Raw genomic sequence first — 20,340 nt, 5'->3', positions numbered from 1 at the left:
TCAATCTCCATAATCAACAATTAACAATGGAGAAGTTGTTGAGATATGGCTAATTATTTACTGAAACAAGTATAAATTATTAAAGCAAAAGATCTTAAAATGAATTTGGTGTACTTTCATCTGACCAGTTATATTTATTCATTTGATAAAAAACTGATAACCTGACTAGATGAAAGATACTAACAGAACTAATTTTTAAAACTTTCTTGCCTTTTTCATCTATAAACCTTTCATAATAGAAGTTGACATATTTTGAGACATGTAAATAAAAGGTACTATAAAAATAAAAAATACTACAACTGGGGCACCTGGGTGTTCAGTCAGTTAAGTGTCTGACTCTCGATTTTGGCTCAGGTCATGATCTCAGGTTCGTGAGATTGAGCCACATATTGGGCTCTGTGCTGGGTGAGGAATGTGTGCTTAAGATTCTCTCTCTCCCTCAGCTCCTCCCTGCCTATCCCCTTCCCCGTGCATGCAAGTGCGTGCGCTTTCTCTCAAAAAACATATGAACAAAAAACTACTACTAAAAGGAGAAGAAAAAATTTAAATTTCAATACTTACAATCATCTAGATCTAGAAGTGAAACATCTTTGGTAAGAGGATTTCTATCTTGCTTTGTTTTTTTTTTTTCTTTCTCCTATAAATAAGAAATATTTAATTTATTGCACATGCTATTAAAAAAAAATCAAGTAGTTCTCAATGTTTCAAAACAAACATTTTTTCCTCCAAGAAAAAAAAAATCAAATTAAGGTTTCTGTATGGTTATATATACTGTATTTTTTTTTTTAAGATTTTATTTATTTTTTGACAGAGAGACACAGTGAGAGAGGGAACACAAGCAGGGAGAGTGGGAGAGGGAGAAGCAGGCTCCTGGCTGAGCAGGGAGCCCGATGCGGGGCTTGATCCCAGGACCCTGGGATCATGACCTGAGCCGAAGGCAGAAGCTTAACGACTGAGCCACCCAGGCACCCCTATACTGTATTTTTTAATCAAAATTTTTATTTTAGTTATAGCATACAGTATTTCTTCTCCACCATGCAAACTGTTATCTTAAAATATTTTATTTAAAGATTATAAAGGTCCATCAGAAGAAAATTTAAAGGTAAATAGCTATTTTGTGATCTGAGAACTTTTCCTAATACAAAAATGAAAAATGGTTCTTTGGTAGAAAGCCTACAAACACCTTGAAAATAATTTTTAAGCAAGTTGGTTTAAGAAAAAAGAATTGCTCAGGGTGCCTGGGTGGCTCAGTCGGTTGAGCGTCTGCCTTTGGCTCAGGTCATGATCCTGGAGTCTCGGGATTGAGCCCTGTGGTGGGCTCCCTGCTCAGGGGGAGTCTGTTTCTATCTCCCCACCCCACCCCCAACGACTCCTGCTCTCTCGCGCACTCTCTCTCTCCCTCAAATAAATAAATTCTTAAAAAAGAAAAGAAAAGAAAAAGAATTGCTCAAACAATATAATTAGCTTGGCTCTGAAATTGTCAAGAAGCTTGTGATAGATTAGCTTTTCTGAGATATAGTTTGTGACAGGCACTGTACTAGGTATTTTATATTTCAACAGTGTGTTGCATCAGACTTCTTTAGCCAAAGGCATTCATTAAAATCTACAAATGACATTTTCAGGCTCTTGCTCTTAAGGGATGAAAAGTATTCATTTACTTTCTTTACTGTTTTCCTTTGGGGAGAGTATTTCAAAACATATCTGCACATATTTAGGGTTTTCTCTACCTCAGATTTGCTTATTAGATCTACTGTACTTTTAAAATGTGGATAACTATGAACTAGAAAACAGTATCCCTAAGCCTGAGGTATTCAGTTTGGTCAGAGATTCAGAAAAGATGTGACAAATTAAGTACAGTAGTGAGTAGCATTATAAACAAAGATCGACAAAGATTAGGGCGCTAAATAGATGTATTTGGATCGGGGTGCCTGGGTGGCTCAGATGGTTAAGCATCTGCCTTCGGCTCAGGTCATGATCCCAGGGGCCTGGGATCGAGCCTTGCGTTGGGCTTTCTGCTCAGTGCAGAGCCTTCTTCTCCCTCTCCCTCTGCTATTCCCTCTGCTTGTGCTCTCTGGCTCTCTCTGTCAAATAAATAAAATCTTAAAAAAAAAAAAAAAAAGATGTATTTGGATCAAAGTTACTTATCTTTATAATCTATACTTTTTATATTAAATCTTCTCAAATTAAAGGCCCAAACTTAAGTTTTTGCTAAAACGTTTTTGTTCATTTATTCAATCCTTCATTCATCCAGTAGACATGCATAGACTTTTTAATACGTATCAGATTCGGTGCTAACCAAAGGAAGTAATACAGCCAAGGTATAGTTCCTGCGTTCAGGTAACTTATAATCTAATAAAGGAGTTTACAGCTTATCTCTACATATTATTACAAGTATTTTTGAAGTATTCCTCTAACCATAGAAAGGTCTCACTAAAGCAAAAGTTACCTTACCATCATTTAAAGTCTACAGCATGTCAGAGCTCTTATGACAGCGCAAATACATGAATAAGAGTAATACATCAAATTACATGTTAGGTAACATTTTAAAATTATCTTAAGTTCTGCTAGTTTTTTTCCTTACACCAAAACTAAAAACAAATTATTTTCAAGTCTAATACAATAATACACATTACAACACTAACTAACTACTGATTTTCTTCATGAGAATACTTATTTCTCCCACTGAAAACTTCAAATTATCTAGATGGGTTTTAATTTTCACTCATTCTTTAAAAACAAAGCAAACAATATTTGTTCCTCTTTCCACACCTAAAATGAAAAACAATTTCTAGGGTTGGGGAAAAATATAGAAGAAATGTTAGTTTTGAAGCTGGAATTTAAAAGTGGCAATAACAGAAAGAGGTTCAGAATGAAAATGCCATTTCAACTAGAATATCATTCCTGTGAAGAAAGAACATAACAAAAAGAGCTTAACACCATGTGACTTATCAAAATACTATGCTGAGCACAATGGGTATAACTTCCTATAAGCTACGATGGTGCATGACTGTTTTTATGCAACTGTAACCTTCCCACCTGAAAAATTAGAAACCTATCAAATCAAGATAAAGTTAAAGCTGGAAACAAGTCTATACCTTATTTTCTACTTCACAGCTAAGAGTGTGTAACAATATCTATTAAATACACATCAGGTCACATACAACACAGGACAGAGCTGCATGTGAAATTGACATAATCTCTTATTAGAAGTCTAAAACAGAAAGAAAAAAGGCTCTCAAAACGACAGAATTTCATTGACTTTCTGAGAAGAGCAAATAACCGGTGACTGAAATACAACATTAGCAATAGATAACGGTCATTTCTACTGAATTGAAAAAGCCCTGCATTCCAAATCAAGGCTATAAAAAGCTTCGTGATGTGTTTGGCATTCCTCTCTTATATTATATTTCATTTTTCATTTTAAAAAATCCATAGTAAGTTCAAAACATTTTCATACTTAAAGGATCTACTATAAAAATAAAAATCTGAATTCTAAACAAAGAAGTTAAGAGCCCTATTTCATCAAACATTTCTCCATTTGCAATTCATCTTGGTAATAGAGACAGAACCTGGGTAAATGCATATAGGACTTGAGGCAGGAGATTTTTCTTGCTCAATGCATAATTCATGTGCTCCGCCTGCAAAGTGTGTAAAATGAGAATTTCACACCGCAGCATGAGCCATGGAGCTGCAGAGAAAAGGCAGATGAAATCATATTTTACTGTGTGAATTTTATTTCTTACACTCCCAATATTTATACAAAACCATCATTGACAAACCAAACACACTGACAGATCACCCACTGTTTCCATTGTGTTAGTACTTGAGAAGAGATCAGGCAGAAAGATAGACAATTTGTTTTTGTATATTTTTTTAAATAGAGGATTAGGTTTTTAACAGCTGAGTGACTGTATTAGACTTTTATAAGGACAACAGTAGCTGATCTTAAAATCTCACTACAAAAATACCTAGTTATCAATTCATCACCCTCAAATCTCCATTTTGTTTCTATGGTATTCGATTATACACCTCAACATATCAACATTTTCAAAATAAAATACAAAGTCACAGGGTTAAGAAACTTATTTCTACTTAATATATTTCAAGTAATAAATAAAAGATCCTGGAAATACTTATTAAGCTCCAAATAATACAAATAAAAATATATAATAATATATCTGTAAAGATTTTTTATGTATTATGCATGTTCATTTCATGCTGATTAAAATAAAAAAGCAAGTAGAAAAAAGCTATGAAACAACAAGCACCAAATATGCTTCCAAAGAGGAAACCATTGTAAGGAAGATTGAAGTTTAAAATGATAAAACAGGGTAAGTGGTATGTAAAGTTTGTCAAACTCATATTGTACTTTGAAATCAACAAAAATTCAAGGCTAATATCTAGCCTCACAGGGCAAGATATTTGCATGAAATATTTTCAATTAGAATTATCAACCAAGGACAATTTAATGACTCTCTTGCCTTCAAGTCATGTAACAAATCTGATTTAAAAAATCTGAGGCTCACACTTACATCGGGCTTTAAAACAAAAGTATGTTTTTTTAAAACAAAAAAGTTTTGTTTTTTTAAAACAAAAGTAAATTGAGACTTCTTTATAAGTCAAAAGTAGTCTAAACTATTAAACAAATCCTCCCTATTAGATTACACCTACTTCAATAAGAAAGCTTCTTAATGGCATTCACGTTGATTTTAAAGATCTCAACTGAAGTGAAATGATATTTCTGTTCTGGAGAACTTAAAATATAAACTAAATTGGGAACAACATAAATTGAAAGAGGCAAGGCTTTGAACTGTCAGAGTAAAAAACCAATACTCTACAATAGGCACAGAAATTATGTAATAGCAACATACATAAATACTTGTAAAAATACAAGTAAAACTTGTTTTCTATTTCTCAAATAGGGCAGAAAACCAATCAGAAAATAGTTTCTTTCACTCTTATCCATTATCTGTTTCATAGCACATGCCAATTTTATTTCATACCCAACAATCTTTCACAGGGCAGATCTTTTACTAAGGTGTATCTTAACATTTACTAATGTCTGGACAGACACCAGTCACAGTAACAGTAACTGGTCTATAGAGCATTTAAGAGATTTAATCCCCCCCCCAAACAGACTAGTAAAGTCTTAAGAAATCCATGTAACCTGTGATAAAGATTACTGACAGCATCTCAAACACTGCTATGTATATATAGGTAGTACTGTTTTTCTTCACATCTAGTACATATATTAATCTTAACTTTGATTCAAATAGAAAATGCTTTTTTTTTTTTTTTAAGATTTTATTTATTTTTTGACAGAGAGAGAGATAGCGAGAGCAGGAACACAAGCAGGGGGAGTAGGAGAGGGAGAAGCAGGCTTCCCACTGAGCAGGGAGCCCGATCCAGGGCTCGATCCCAGGACCCTGGGATCATGACCTGAGCCGAAGGCAGAAGCTTAACGACTGAGCCACCCAGGAGCCCTAGAAAATGCTCTTAATATGAAATGTTAAGTGCAAGTATGTTATATATGTTTATTTCCATTGACAAATTACGCTTTACACACACTTCATATAATTAAAATGTTGCTAATATTTACAAAGAAAATGCATAGAAGTTAAGCATAATAAATTATAATCATGGTTTAAAATTTTTATCATTTAAATCAAAGATTATTTAAATCTTTGGCAGCTGGTACACAGACACTGAAGATAAAATCAGAACTATTGTATCACAGTTAAGGCATGAAGAATGGACTAACAAGGTGATAGTGGAAAGAACACTGCCTAGTTTTAAAAACATCAAAGCCTAGATTGAATTAAAACAACTCAAAAGTCTGGTAACTTTCTAAAAAACATTATTTTAAATAATATTGTAACCATCTGTTCAACACATAATTTTAACTACAAGCAGAATATAACTTAATTATATTGGTAAAATATAGGATAAAGTGATATAAATGTGAATCTCTTCCTGATACAACGTGGTCTACATTATTGATTTTCCTTTTCACTCTTCTGTGTTAGAAAAAAATGGTTCCCTTTACATTGTGTAAACTATGGGAAAGCACTTAAAATATGGAACTACGAAAAGTAATTTTGTTATAGGTATTATTTCATAAGAACTATTTCATAGAAGGATTAGACTTAAAATATTTTTCTATCAAATATATTTCAGAAAAGAACACCTACTAACAAAAATATGCTTGCCCATCTAAAAAAATGTCACTGAAGATCAAGATAATCTTCTTTGGTAATTACTGATAATATCTGATCTAAAATGAGGACATCATCCAATCAATAACACAAACAAACATAACCGCCAGAATGTATGACCGTATATAGTTTTGTTTTATGGTTATGCTGGGGCATGGTGTTGAATGACACACACTTCAAGAACACAAACAATTCAACAGTGATTCTCCCTCTTTTGACTGTCTTTACATCATTCACATGAGTAATACCTTCTCATCAGTAACATTTTTTATTCCACTCAGTCATTCTCAACTGGGAGAGACTGGAGAGACTCCTGTTCCTCCAATGGGAAAGCATACAGCATGTTAAGAGAACTGCAAATACATAGTCCACTGGGATTAGAACACAGGGACCACAAAGGGAATCAAGACCAGAAAGGTAGGTTTGGGCATGCTAGCCTGCAGATTTTTTACTGAACTAAGATGATAATGGGGCATCATTATGGGCAAATTTAACATTTTTTTTTTCTTTGACAGAGAGAGACACAGCGAGAAAGGGAACACAAGCAGGGGGAGTGGGAGAGGGAGAAGCAGGCTTCCCGCTGAGCAGGGAGCCCGACGCAGGGCTCGATCCCAGGACCCCGGGATCATGACCCGAGCCGAAGGCAGATGCTTAACGACTGAGCCAAGGGTAAATTTAACATTAATCTGGCAAGTGTATAGAAGGACTGGAGTTGGCGATCTGAGGATGACCAATGGCAACGGTCTAAGAGTGAGGTAATGAAGAGGTGATCTAGTATGCTGGTAGTAGGAAAAAAAAGAAACAGATATGAGAAATAATACAGAGAATCTCTAAGACTTGGCAACTTTATAAACATACAGGATAAAGGAGGAGTCAAAGATCATTCTGGGGAGATCTGGGAGAATAGAAAGAATGCTAGCACCAAATGGTAGAACAACGCTTCTTCTGGCTGTATCAGGTTTGAAAAACCAGTAGCTCCTAAGAGGTCTAAGAATTTGGTTTGAATTTGGAAAGAAAAGTTAGAGGTGTTATAGGGATTTAGAGATATTTTTATAGAAATATTTCACATAAATATTTTAGCGAAAGCCACGGGAGTGAATGAGTCTCACAACAGGAAAAAATGTAGAGAAAAAGGCTAAAAAATAAATTGATTCACATCGATTAATATTTCTGAAAAAATGTTGTGTATCAAGCACTAACTTGGGGGCCATGTTGACACTTGGATGTCAGAGGGCTTAAAAAGTGAAGCAATAAAAGGACTGAAAGGTCAAAGAAGTCAGAAGAAAGGGGATGCAAGGGGTTTCAAGTAGTAGGGGGATAGTCACATAAGAAGATCAAGAAGGATAATAACCAAGAGAAGGTCACTGGGTTTGGGGAAATATCATGGCTGACTTTTCAGAGAGCAGTATCTGTAGGAAGTGGTAAGAGTGGAAACCAATTTTAAAGGGACTAAGAAATAACTGGGTTAAGAGATTGTGGACAAAGACTATCTAGATTATTTTTCTAAACTCTTACTCTCACACACTCTCTATTTCTGTCTCTTTCCCCCTCCCTGCTCCTCACCCCCCAAATACTGGGAAAGACGATTGGCAGAGGAGGAAATTAGTGGAGAAAGAGATTGAAGGTGCAAAGGAGGCAGATGATTATTAACAAGGCCAAAAGGAAGTAAGATTTTTTCTTGTCTAAGTGGATAGGAAATCGCTCACTTAGAGCTACATTCAAAGGAAAAGGAGGATAAATAGAGATTGTGTTTTAGAGAGCAGAGAGAGGTAGGAGACACCCACAGTGGATGGTAGCTCAGTCCTCTGCAGAAAGGGGTCATACTTGGACATGAACTTATAACTTGAATGGTATAAAAACAGTCAGAAAAACACAGGAGATATTAAGAGTTAAAAAAAAATTTCAGTTCCTCTCTGCACTGGTGTTCTATAACTCTACTACTGTTGGTCTCTCAGGGAATTAACATTCAAGTTAAAAAATGTTAACATTGCTGTTTTATATTTATATAGTGCTTTACATTGATCTTTCATATTTTTTTATAATAGCACTTGAAAGTAGTAGAGTAGGTATTAGCATTTCTACTTTATAGATGAGGAAACTAAAGCATAAAGATATTATCTTCCAAAAAGTAGAACACTATACCTATCTCATAGGACACCATAAAATAAACTGTTTTCAAAGCTATATATTCAAAGTACCTCCGAGGTCTCATTTTCATGCTCAATATCCCCAAAACACACTATCCAAGTGAAAGAAAAAGAAGAGAAACAGTGAAAATATAGACTTAGTTTGGCTGCAGATTTAAGGCATATGAATTTTCAGCACTAACATACTGACATGCTAAATTAAGGTAAAGCAGCCACCATCTGCCTTCATTACTCATAATCTAGAGCAGAAGCCACAACACTTGCCATAAGGAGGATTTCTACAATTACAGAGTTGCCCATTATTAGAATACTGGTATACATGTAATTGCATGGTTTATTCCAAATCACTCAGAAAGGAATAGTAAAAAATAGTTATAGTGGCTCCAAGGTAGAGAATATTCCAAGTGATAAATTAAAACAAACAATCCTACCTATTATAGACAGGAAAAGGCATTATAATATGGAGAAAATAAGCCATCTACACAAAACACAAGGACATAAAACTATCAAGAATGTGAGTAAAATCCAAATTTTAAGATTTTACTTAGCTTACTACAATACTTTAAAATTTTATACTGAAGTTCTATAGGAAAATATTTTCAATTAAGACATTGATCATTGAAAGTATTTGACAAAGAAACAAACTGAATTGCTAACCTAGGATACCTCTGTGGCTTTTAATGGGGTCCTAAAACCTTTGCTTCTAATACTATGTAGGCATTAAAGTCTACAATTTTATAACTTCTATAAAACTTCATAAGAATAATACACTTTAATTCTACCCAGTTGACATTCATTGATTTCTTGTTTGCTCATTTTCTAAAACACTGATTTCTTATTCTGGGTTGTACTTATTTTCAATCTCTAAAGCTCTTTTATCTTAAATAACATATTAAACTTTTAAAATATATAAATAGGAAATGAATAATTTGATATAATTTAAGTAGGAAATGAGAGAACATCAAACTCACTATGTGATAAATTTGTGTATGAGGCCAGAGTAATAAACATAAAAATCATTAAGATTTTATGTGAATTTTGGAAAACAGAAATCTTAGATTATATACCATAAACAGATACAAGTTTTAAATATAAATTCATGTTTAAAATAGGTATCACTATATGCAAGAATATTTGTAATAAGGTAAGACAAAAACTAGCCAGTTTTTAAATATGCTTATTCTTTTTTTAAAAAATATGCTTATTCTTTAATAATAAATCTCTGGATGGGGGAAGGCAATTACCTACTTCAATGAATTTATTTTTATCCTTGGCTACTCAGATGACTTATTAAAGAAATTCAAGTTAATAGAAAAAATAAATGAGAAAGATATTAGGTTAAAAAACTGAATTCACTAAAAGGCAAAGTTTGACCACATTTTCAACATATGGGATAAACAGTTTATTTATAAAAACTACTGCATTTGAAGTCTAGGACCCACATGATCTATTTATAGGAAAGGAGTAACAGTTAAAGATCAAAAGATATACAACAGGTCTGAATTTTATATTAATAACTACATTTTTTCAACTTATACTTTTATTTTTCGCTGCTAGGCAGACAAGTTTCAGTGTTACAAATATGACATCAGAAAGCATTATCATTCTATTACATAAGTGATTCTTGCATTTGTTTTTAAATACATGGTTACTTAATTTTCATTAACTAGCTAAATAATCTATATCCTTTAGTTATACCTTTAAAAATATTCTATTACCCCAACACCTATTTTTAAAAAGCATTATTCGTCTCAATTTCTTATAATGTATATACATTTATATTACCTTGCTCAGTATTATTTGTGATTTCCTTTTACTTCCCCTTTCATGAAAGCCTCCATTGTCACATGCTAGCTCAGAACAAAAAGGGCCATAACTGATAACACTGAGCTCTGTAATTTCATTGGCAAAAGATGAGGTTAAAAAAAGTTTCTGGGGCATCGGCTGAGTGACTGACTCTTGGTTTTGGATCCTGACATGATCCTGGGGTTCGTGGGATCTAGCCCTGTCAGGCTCTGCACTCAGTGCTGACTCTGTTTGGGATTCTCTTCTCCCTCTGCCCCTCCCTGCCACACTCTTGTTCTTTCTCTTTAAAATAAATAAATAAATCCTAAAAAAAAAAAAGTTTCTAACTTCTATGAGGGGTTGAGGTAAAGAGGAAGCAATTAATTATCTAATTAAAAAAAAACCAGATAAATGAAGATGGTATTTATTTTAGTTGTCAGTGACAATGTTAAATTTCTCAATTTCTTGATTTTCAACAAAATACTAATTTTCTTTTTCTTTTTAAAGATTTCATTTATTTATCAGAGAGACAGAGAGAGCACGAGGTGGGGGGTGGGGTGTGGAGAGGCAGAGGGAGAGTGAGAAGCACACTCCCTGCTAAGCAGGGAGCCTGATGCGGGGCTCCATCCCAGGACGCTGGGATCATGACCTGGGCCAAAGGCAGATGCTTAACCGACTGAGCCACCCAGGCACCCCCAAAACACTAATTTTCAAAAGTATTTATTCTCAATTGGAAAAAGGCTATGAGAACACTTCCTTTCAATTACAGCAATGTGCAATCTCTTACCTTAGCGACTTTTCTGGATTCAGGTTCACTTTCAGATTCTGATACTGATTCAGAATCTGAAGAACTTTCTTCTTCTGAACTAGAATCAGTGCTAGAAGAATCTGAAGTTTTAGATTTTTCATTTTCCTTCTCCCCATCTTCAGAATCACTGTAAGTAATAAATTTAAAAATATCAACTTTAAATCCTTTATATATGGCAAATTGTTGCTATATGTCCATTTTGTCTATAAATCAGAACCTTTACTAGAAGAGTATATTTCACTGAGAACCCGCTGTTTTTAGTATGTAAAAAGACAATGAAAATGGTTTTAAAATTCCAGAACATATTAATAAAAAAAAATAAAGGTAGTACTATCTATAAACAAATTTATAAGAACCAATTCAAAATCAATTATACTACCACGTCACACATACTTCAAATGCAAAAGGTTATAAAACACTAAATGATAGAAGTACAAAATAACTAATAATTAAATGTTTGATTTACCAGGAATATATATTAGGTGCTAATAGTAACAACTTCAAAGATACATAAGACTGATTTTAAAATACTATCTCAAAATACTAAATGTTTACCCATAAATTTAAATATTTACACATGTACTTTTGCTAAAATAGACTTGTACTTTATAGATTGTTTTGTCCAAGAAAATTATTTACATGTGTTCTGAAATGTGACCCATAAACATATCATATGAGAAAATGTTAACTAGATCAAAAGAGATTTCTTCTAATGCAAAGTCTTACTAAAAACATAAGATAATCAAATATAAACTTTTAAAATACCAAATAATTGAGAAGTCCAAGATGGTGGAGGAGTAAGAGACCTTAGTTTTGTCTGGTCCCAGGAATTCAGCTAGATATAACTATTAAATCATTGTGAACACCTGTGAACTCAACCAGAGATCTAAGAATAACTGCAACTCTACAAATGGAAAAGTGACACTTTCTGCAAGAACGACAAGAGGGAAAAACTCACTCCAAAAAAGAGAACAAGAGGCAGTACTGACTGCCAGGGACCTAATCAGTATGGATATAAGTAAGATGTCTGAACTAGAGTTCGGAATAATGATTATATAGATACTAGCTGGGCTTGGAAAAAGCACAGAAGACACTAGAGAATCCCTTTCTGGAGAAATAAAAGAACTAAAATCTAATCAAGTCGAAATCAAAAAGTCTACTAATGAGATGCAATAAAAAATGGAGGCTCCAACTGCAGGAATAAATGAGGCAGAAGAGAGAATTGTGATATAGAAGACAAAATAATGGAGAATAAAGAAGCTGAGAAAAAGACAGATAAACAACTACTGGATCACGAGGGGAGAATTTGAGAGATAAGTGATATCATAAAGCAAAATACTACTAAAATAATTGGGATCCCAGAAGAGAAAAGAGAGGGGGGGGCAGTAAGTATATCAGAGCAAATTATAGTGGAGAACTTCCCGAATCTGAGGAAGGAAACAGGCACTCAAGTCCAGAAGGTACAGAGAACACCCCTCAAAATCAATAAAAATAGGTCAACACCCCAACAAAGAATAGTGAAACTTACAAATCTCAGAGACAAAGAGAAAATCCTGAAAGCAGCTTGGGACAAGAGGTTTGTAACATACAAGGGTAGAAACATTAGATTGGCAGCAGACCTATCCACAGTAGACCTGGTGTGCCAGAAAGGACTGGCATGATATATTCAGGGTGCTAAATGAGAAAAATAGGCAACCAAGAATACTTTATCCAGCCAGGATGTCATTCAAAATAAAAAGAGTGATAAAAACCTTCCAGGACAAACAGAAACTAAAAGAATTTGTGATCACCAAACCAGCCCTACGAGAAATATTAAAATGGATCCTTTAAAAGCAAAGAGAGAGCCCAAAAGTAACACAGATCAGAAAGGAACAGGGACAATATACAGAAACAGTGACTTTTCAGGTAATACAATGGCACTAAATTCATATCTTTCAATAATTACTCTGAACGTAAATGGGCTAAATGCCCCAATCAAAAGACACAGGCTATCAGATTGGATAAAAAAAGCAAGACCCATCAATACGCTATCTTCAAGAGACTCATTATAGACCCAAACGCACCTCCAGATTGAAAGTGAGGAGGTAGAAAACCATGTATCATGCTAATGGACCTCAAAAGAAAGCTGGGGTGGCAATCCTTATTTCAGACAAATTAGATTTTAAATCAAAGACTATAATAAGAGATAAGGAAGGACACTATATCATAATTAAAGGATCTATCCAACAAGAGGATCTAACAATTGTAAATATTTATGCCCCTAAAATGGGAGCAGCCAATTAATAACAAAATTAAAGAAACACATCAGTAATAATACAATCATAGTAGGGGACCTTAATACCCTCACTGCAATGGACAGATCATCTATCTAAGCAGAAGATCAAGAATGAAACAAGGGCTTTGAATAACACACTGGACCACATGGACTTCACAGATATATTCAGAGCACTCCATCCTAAATCAACAGAATACACATTCTTCCTGAGTGCACATGGAACATTCTCCAGAACAGATCACATACTGGGTCACAAATCAGGTCTCAACCGGCACCAGAAGATTGGGATCATTCCCTGCATATTTTCGGACCACAATGCTTTAAAAGTGGAACTCAACCACAAGAGGAAATTTGGAAAGAATTCAAACACATGGAGGCTAAAGGCATTCTACTAAAGAATGAATGGGTCAACCAGGAAATTAAAGAAGAATTAAAAAAATTCATGGAAACAAATGTAAATGAAAACACAACTGTGCAGAATCTTCGGGATGCAGCAAAGGTGGTCCTAAAGAGGGAAGTACATAGCAATACAAGCCTTTCTCAAGAAAAAAGAAAGGTCTCAAATACACAACCTAACTCTACACCTAAAGGAGCTGGAGAAAGAACAGCAAATAAAGCCTAAACCCAGCAGGAGAAGATAATTAATAGAGATTAGAGCAGAAATCCATGAAATAGAAACCAAAAGAACAGTAGAACAGATCAACAAAATTAGGAGCTGGTTCTTTGAAAGAATTAAGATTGATAAACCCCTGGCCAGACTTATCAAAAAGAAAAGAGAAAGGACCCAAATAAATAAAATCATGAATGAAAGAGGAGAGATCACAACCAACACCAAAGAAATACAAACAATTACAAGAACATATTATGAGCAACTATATGCCAGCAAATTAGGCAATATGGAAGAAATGGATGCATGTCTAGAGATGTATAAACTACCACAACTGAACCAAAAGAAATAGAAAACCTGAGCAGACCCATAACCAGCAAGGAAATTGAAGCAGTAATCAAAATCTCCCAACAAACAAGCATTCAGGGCTGGATGGCTTCCCAGGGGAATTCTCCCAAACTCTACGGTCAACTAATCTTCAACAAAGCAGGAAAGAATATCCAATGGAAATAAGACAGTCTCTTCAACAAATGGCATTGGGAAAATTGGACAGCCACATGCAGAAGAATGAAACTGGACCATTTCCTTACACCACACACAAAAATAGACTCAAAATGGATGAAAGACCTAAATGTGAGACAGGAATCCATTAATATCCTAGAGGAGAACACAGCAACCTCTGTGACCTCAGCCGCAGCAACTTCTTGCTAGACGTGTCTCCAAAGGCAAGGGAAACAAAGGCGAAAATGAACTACTGGGACTTCATCAAGATAAAAAGCTTCTGCACAGCAAAGGAAACAGTCACAAAACCAGAAGACAATCGACAGAATGGGAGAAGATATTTGCAAATGTCTTATCACAGAAAGGGCTAGTATCCAAAATCTATAAAAAACTTATCAAACTCAATGCCCAAAAAACAAATAATCCAATCAAAGACATGAAAAGACATTTCTCCAAAGAAGACATACAAATGGCCAACAGACACACGAAAAAATGCTCAACCCTTGGCATCAGGGAAATACAAATGAAAACCACAATGAGATACCACCTCACACCAGTCAGAGTAGCTAAAACTAACAAGTCAGGAAATAACAAATGTTGGCGAGGATGTGGAGAAAGGGGAACCCTCCTTCACTGTTGGTGGGAATGCAAGCTGGTGCAGCCACTCTGGAGAACAGTATGGAGGTTCCTCAAAAAGTTGAAAACAGAGCTACTCTACAACCCCACAATTGCACTACTAGGTATTTATCCCAAAGATACAAATGTAGTGATCTGAAGGGGCACCTGCACTCCAATGTTTATAGCAGCAGTGTCTACAATAGCCAAACTATGGAAAGAGCCCAGATGTCCATCAACAGATGAATGGATAAAGAAGATGTGGTGTATATATATATAATGGAATACTACTCAGCCATCAAAAAAAATCATGAAATCTTGTCATTTACAACAACATGGATAGAACCAGAGGGTATTATACTAAGCAAAATAAGTCAATCACAGAAAGACAATTATCATATGATTTCAGTCATATGTCAAATTTAAGAAACAAAACAGAAGATCATAGGGGAAGAGAGGAAAAAATAAAACAAGATGAAATCAGAGAGGGAGACAAACCATAAGAGACTCTTAATCACAGGAAACAAACTGAGGGTTGCTGGAGGGGATGGGGGTGGAGGGATGGGGTAACTGGGTGATGGACATTAAGGAGGGTATGTGATGTAATGAGCACTGGGTATTATATAAGACTGATGAATCACTGAACTCTACCTCTGAAACTAATAATACACTATATGTTCATTCTTTGAATTTAAATTAAAAGAATAAAAATAAATATTGGGAAAAAAATAAACGGAGAAAACTGAAAAAAAAAAAAAAACAAAAACAACAAAAAAACCAAATGATCAAACCTAAATGCTGATGCTACTCACTCATTTGTTCACTCACTCACTCATTTAATAAATATTAACTGACCACCCACCATGGGTTGGCAGTATGTTAGTGCTAAGGATAACAATGTTTAATAAGATATAGATGATCTCTGTGAGTCTCCCTTATAGAGTCTACACTGCATTGGGGAATACAGAGAAGATGGCGATGACAAAAAAGTATGGTAAGTAGTAAGTAATAAACTATAATATGTCATGAGAGAGCATCTAAACAAAGTTAACCAAGATAGGGAATGCTTCCTAGAGGAACAAACACCTAAGCTGAGAAATAGGAATAAGGCATGGAGTAGGGATAGTCTTGAGTAGGGAAGTAGTTCTCCATGGAGGAGTAACAAGAGAGGTAGCCCAAAGGTCTTTTCTCAAAGAGAGATATACTATGGTCTTCTACATTTTCTCAAAACTGAAAGTCTAGTTCTCTTTCCATGTGTGTGTATTTTTTAAAAAAAATCCTGTGCCACGCAGTTTTAGAAGCTTCATACCAATGAACTAATTTAGATGTTTCAACATATTATTACTGGGTGTATTATTATCCTATAATATTCAAGAAAGTTAAGTAACTTGCTCAAGGACACATTGCCTGGAGTAGCAGAACTGGAATATGAACTCAGTCTGTCTTATTCTAAAGACCCTATTTCCCCCATACACCATACTAGCTTCCTTCAAATGAAAATACTTTGGAGTGTAAAACTCAAATTTAATCATAAATAGTTATGACTACTAAAGGGTGGTTTTAAAGAAACCTAAAGCTCCTTAGCTTTAAAAAATAATCAGAGGGGCACCCGGCTGACTCATTCAGAAGAGCACACAACTCTTGATCTCAGGGTTCTAAGTTCAAGCTCCACATTGGTTGTAGAGATTACTTAAAAATAAAAGCTTTTATTTTTTTTTAAGATTTTATTTATTTATTTGACAGAGAGAGACACAGTGAGAGAGTGAACACAAGCAGGGGGAGTGGGAGAGGGAGAAGCAGGCTTCCCACTGAGCAGGGAGCCCGATGCGGGGCTCGATCCCAGGACCCTGGGATCATGACCTGAGCCGAAGGCAGACGCTTAACGACTGAGCCACCCAGGCGCCCCAAAAATAAAAGCTTTTAATAAAACTTATCATATAGCTAAACTAGCAAAGTTCAAAAAAAATTCTGAGAGACAGGCAGAAAAACACAGGGGGAGAGAGAGAGTGGTGAGACAAGGGAAGAATCGATATTTCCTAGAATTGATTTTTGTGGAGGAAATACGATTGCTGTTTATTAAAAATGAAGTCATGGTAACATCTCAGAGCACATGTAATTATATTCGATGACTAAAAAATATGTTGTTTTTTTCCCCGAAGCAAAGAATGGCAATTTATTATCCCCAACTCAATGGTTAAAACATGTACTTAAAAATATAAGGTTTTCAATGTATCCAAGATTCCCTTTGGTATAATAAACAATTCTTTTAAATTAAAACATAGGCAAAGAGAAAACTCCATTTCTGAAGGAAAAAACACACAATGAAACTAATATAAATACACGATTAAAAATTTCTAGCATATTGACTTTTGCTATCTGAAAAGATACTGAGTGCACTGAACAAAATTTTCCCTTCCTGGAAATAAGACACTTTTTATAAACTATGTAATCACAGATATTCTGATATTAAACCAGAAGTACAAAATTTCTCTCAAAGGAAAGGATATTACAAACCAAGTAAATCCTTTGCTGCAACAAGTGAATGATTCTGCATACATTTAACTTACAGCTTTTAAGATAAGATTTTAAAGGTAAAAGTGTTATTTTGTTATGCAGCACTCAATTTTGATGGGTAATTACTGTTTACCTTACTGCTTAGAGTTTCAGATGTTAATCTAATGAAAAGAATTTACTGGTAACTAGCTTTTTAACTTTGCAATGATGAAAAGCCTGTATTAATTTAACCTACAGATTTCATTTGTTCTGAACAGGAAAAACAATATAAATCACTTTTAAAATCATTAAATCCTGACTTAAATTAATAAAGTCATAATTAGGGCATTATGCTGTGTTTGTTATGGAAGTGGCAGGGCGAGCTGCTTTAATTACTGTCTGTAATAAAAGGAGCAGAGAGCGTACTGCGCCCCAATCAGTGCTGTCAGCCACGACTGAGCTGGGCTGCAAGCTCATCAAGTGAGCGGGCAGCAGGCTCCCAGGAAAAGGGCCATCATGTCTGCAGAGGCCACTCGCTGACAGCAATGGGGAAAACAGACTCATACAATCCAAGGTATTAGCCCCAATTACTCAAAATTTTAATGACACTTTAATACATGATAATGTTGATAATGGGAGATCTTAAAAAGTGCTAACACTTAAATATCTTATGACCGTCTTCCTTCACAGCCCTTGACTCTAATATTTGGATCATAATCTTTTTACTATAACATTATTTAGAAAAATCAATTGTCTTAGTTACATGATGGCAAAGTGTTGAAGGATTTAATTTTAGTCCTCAGCAAAATTGCTACAGAAGGTAATTAAGTGTTTCATACCTACTTCTTGATCACTTAACTCAGCCTTCCAAGGTTATACCAATCTTCAAAATGTAACCCCAAGATTTGTTCAAGTTCAAAACGAAAACTAAGTATCATAAGTAGTAGAATAAATAATGTGAACTAGTATTCTAACTAATTTTACAAGATTCAATATCTGGGAAAAAATACACTTCTTTTCTCACTCACTTTATGAATTAAAGGGAAATGGTATCCTGGAGGAAAACACCACAGAATATTTTTTGAAGGAAATTCTGACAAAATATTACCTTTTCCCTTTGCTTTTGGAGTTCCTCTTGGCTGTTCTTTTGTCTCCTACTTCTGACGCACTTTCACTGTCACTCCTATGCTCACTGGAGGTGTCCTCACTGCTGTCCTCACGACTGTCTCCCTCCTCCTCTTGTTCTCCACTTGCACTTTCAGATTCACTCTCTGAAAAAATATAACCAGATGCTCCTTGATTTATAGCCATTTAATTAGACATAAGGACCCAAGTAACTGTCAATATTCATCAGAAATGAAACCAGATGCTGAATTTTAGTTTACTGGACCCCACTTGTTCAACACTCCATTTCCACACTCTTGTCATTCAGTGCCCCCACCTCCTCATTCCTGCAGCAGTGTGAGTGTGGGGAGCTCCAAAAGACAGAGAACATACTCTGATAGTGAGTAGGGAAAAGCAAAGAAAAGATGAACCAAGTCAACCAAATTTGAAAGAATCTTGCTTTTCAAATCCTTAAGTATCTAGTTATGGCAAAAACTTCTTTTTTTTAAGGAATGATATAAGGATGAAGAAATAATTTTTAATTCTTCTGATAGTGATAAATTTTATTGAGAGAAGGCAAGAGTTGAATCTTCTTAGGTATACATTTTGAGATGGGAATGAACCATTTGAATCATCTGTAAAAATTTCTCAATTCAAAAGCAAAAAGCAAAATTCCTAATTAAAAATTACTAACTTATTTTAGCTAGTGTAGGAGTTTTCCACAGGTCAAAGAGATCATAAAATTATACTGTGGAGCTATACATTTAAATGCTTTATGTATAAATTATGGTATACTAGGACTTTTCCCAGAAGTGATATAGTTTATTTATGTGTATTTTAAACATGAAGCATAATTTTTTTCTATTTGAAATGATTATAGGTGCAAAGCACTAGCCTAAATAAGAGGACAAACTGTTGCCCCCATCTATTATCTATCTGATGAAGTGCCCTTAGCCAGGAACATATAATAGTAAGTAATATCTACTTTATGAGGATTGATTTATGTATCACACAGTGAAAAGCGAGGATTACCTATCTTCTTTTGGAATAGCATGTAGCGGTTAGAAGCATGGGTTTTCAAACAGGAATGTCTGGGTTCAAATCCTAGCTCTGTCACTTATGAGTTGTAAGACTGAGCAAGTTATTCAATCTCTCTGGGTCTTCGTTTCCTTTCCAGCAAAGATGATAATAATACTAGCTACTTTAGAGAACTGTTGTGAAGATTAAAGGATTTGAAACATGTAAAGGTGATTAGGACACAACAGTGCCTGCCACATGGTAAGGCATTCATTACTATCAGCTTCTACAAAGGGCAAAATTTACCTTACTCAAATTTTGTAAAACTGCTGAATAGGATATTTTAAATTTGTTGTGATATGAAAGAAAGTTGTGCACATGTATATATTTACTTAGATAAGTGACTTATCCCATAAATAAGGAAAAAAAATTATAGCATCTAAGTTACTCTCTCATGTTAATTACATGGGAGTTCAACATGAGTCTTGGTCCAGTTCACTTCAGGAACCACTACTTAAATTTTCAAGTTAGTAAAATCCCTCCCCCCAACCTTTTTTTTTTAAGTGAGTAAGTTTTTATTCAGCATTAATTTTATGTCAAAGTTAGTAAAATCTTTGATGACATCTGTTTATCCTCTAGAAGACTTACTGACTGGGAAAATACTCTCATAATTTCTAAGGAGAAAAGTTAGCTTTTTCCTCCAGTAGCTAGAGTGGAACTTCAGCCCCATGCTCAGATCAACCCATGAAAAGTCTTAATAAACATTTCAAATA

The 20,340-nt window shown here is 34.7% G+C and overlaps 1 protein-coding gene across 6 annotated transcripts in view; it reads right to left on the bottom strand.

The window, feature by feature from the left end:
- Positions 1-20,340, bottom strand: part of AP3B1 (adaptor related protein complex 3 subunit beta 1) — a 257,305-nt gene that overhangs the window by 77,197 nt on the left and 159,768 nt on the right. For all 6 annotated transcript variants that reach the window (XR_013445739.1, XR_013445738.1, XM_078067161.1 and 3 more), the window contains exons 19-21: positions 18,555-18,717; positions 10,935-11,082; positions 562-637 (exon numbers count right to left, since the gene is read on the bottom strand). Coding sequence is in view for 4 of the 6 variants with exons in the window: in XM_078067161.1 (XP_077923287.1) it covers positions 562-637; positions 10,935-11,082; positions 18,555-18,717 (387 nt within the window). In the remaining 2 variants the exon portion in view is untranslated. The remainder of the gene's footprint in view (positions 1-561; positions 638-10,934; positions 11,083-18,554; positions 18,718-20,340) is intronic.

Source organism: Halichoerus grypus, chromosome 2 (genome assembly GCF_964656455.1).
Source record: "Halichoerus grypus chromosome 2, mHalGry1.hap1.1, whole genome shotgun sequence".
NCBI classification, from domain to species: domain Eukaryota; kingdom Metazoa; phylum Chordata; class Mammalia; order Carnivora; family Phocidae; genus Halichoerus; species Halichoerus grypus.
Note: the sequence above shows the minus strand (reverse complement) of the source record. Positions and strands in the feature narration are given on the sequence as shown.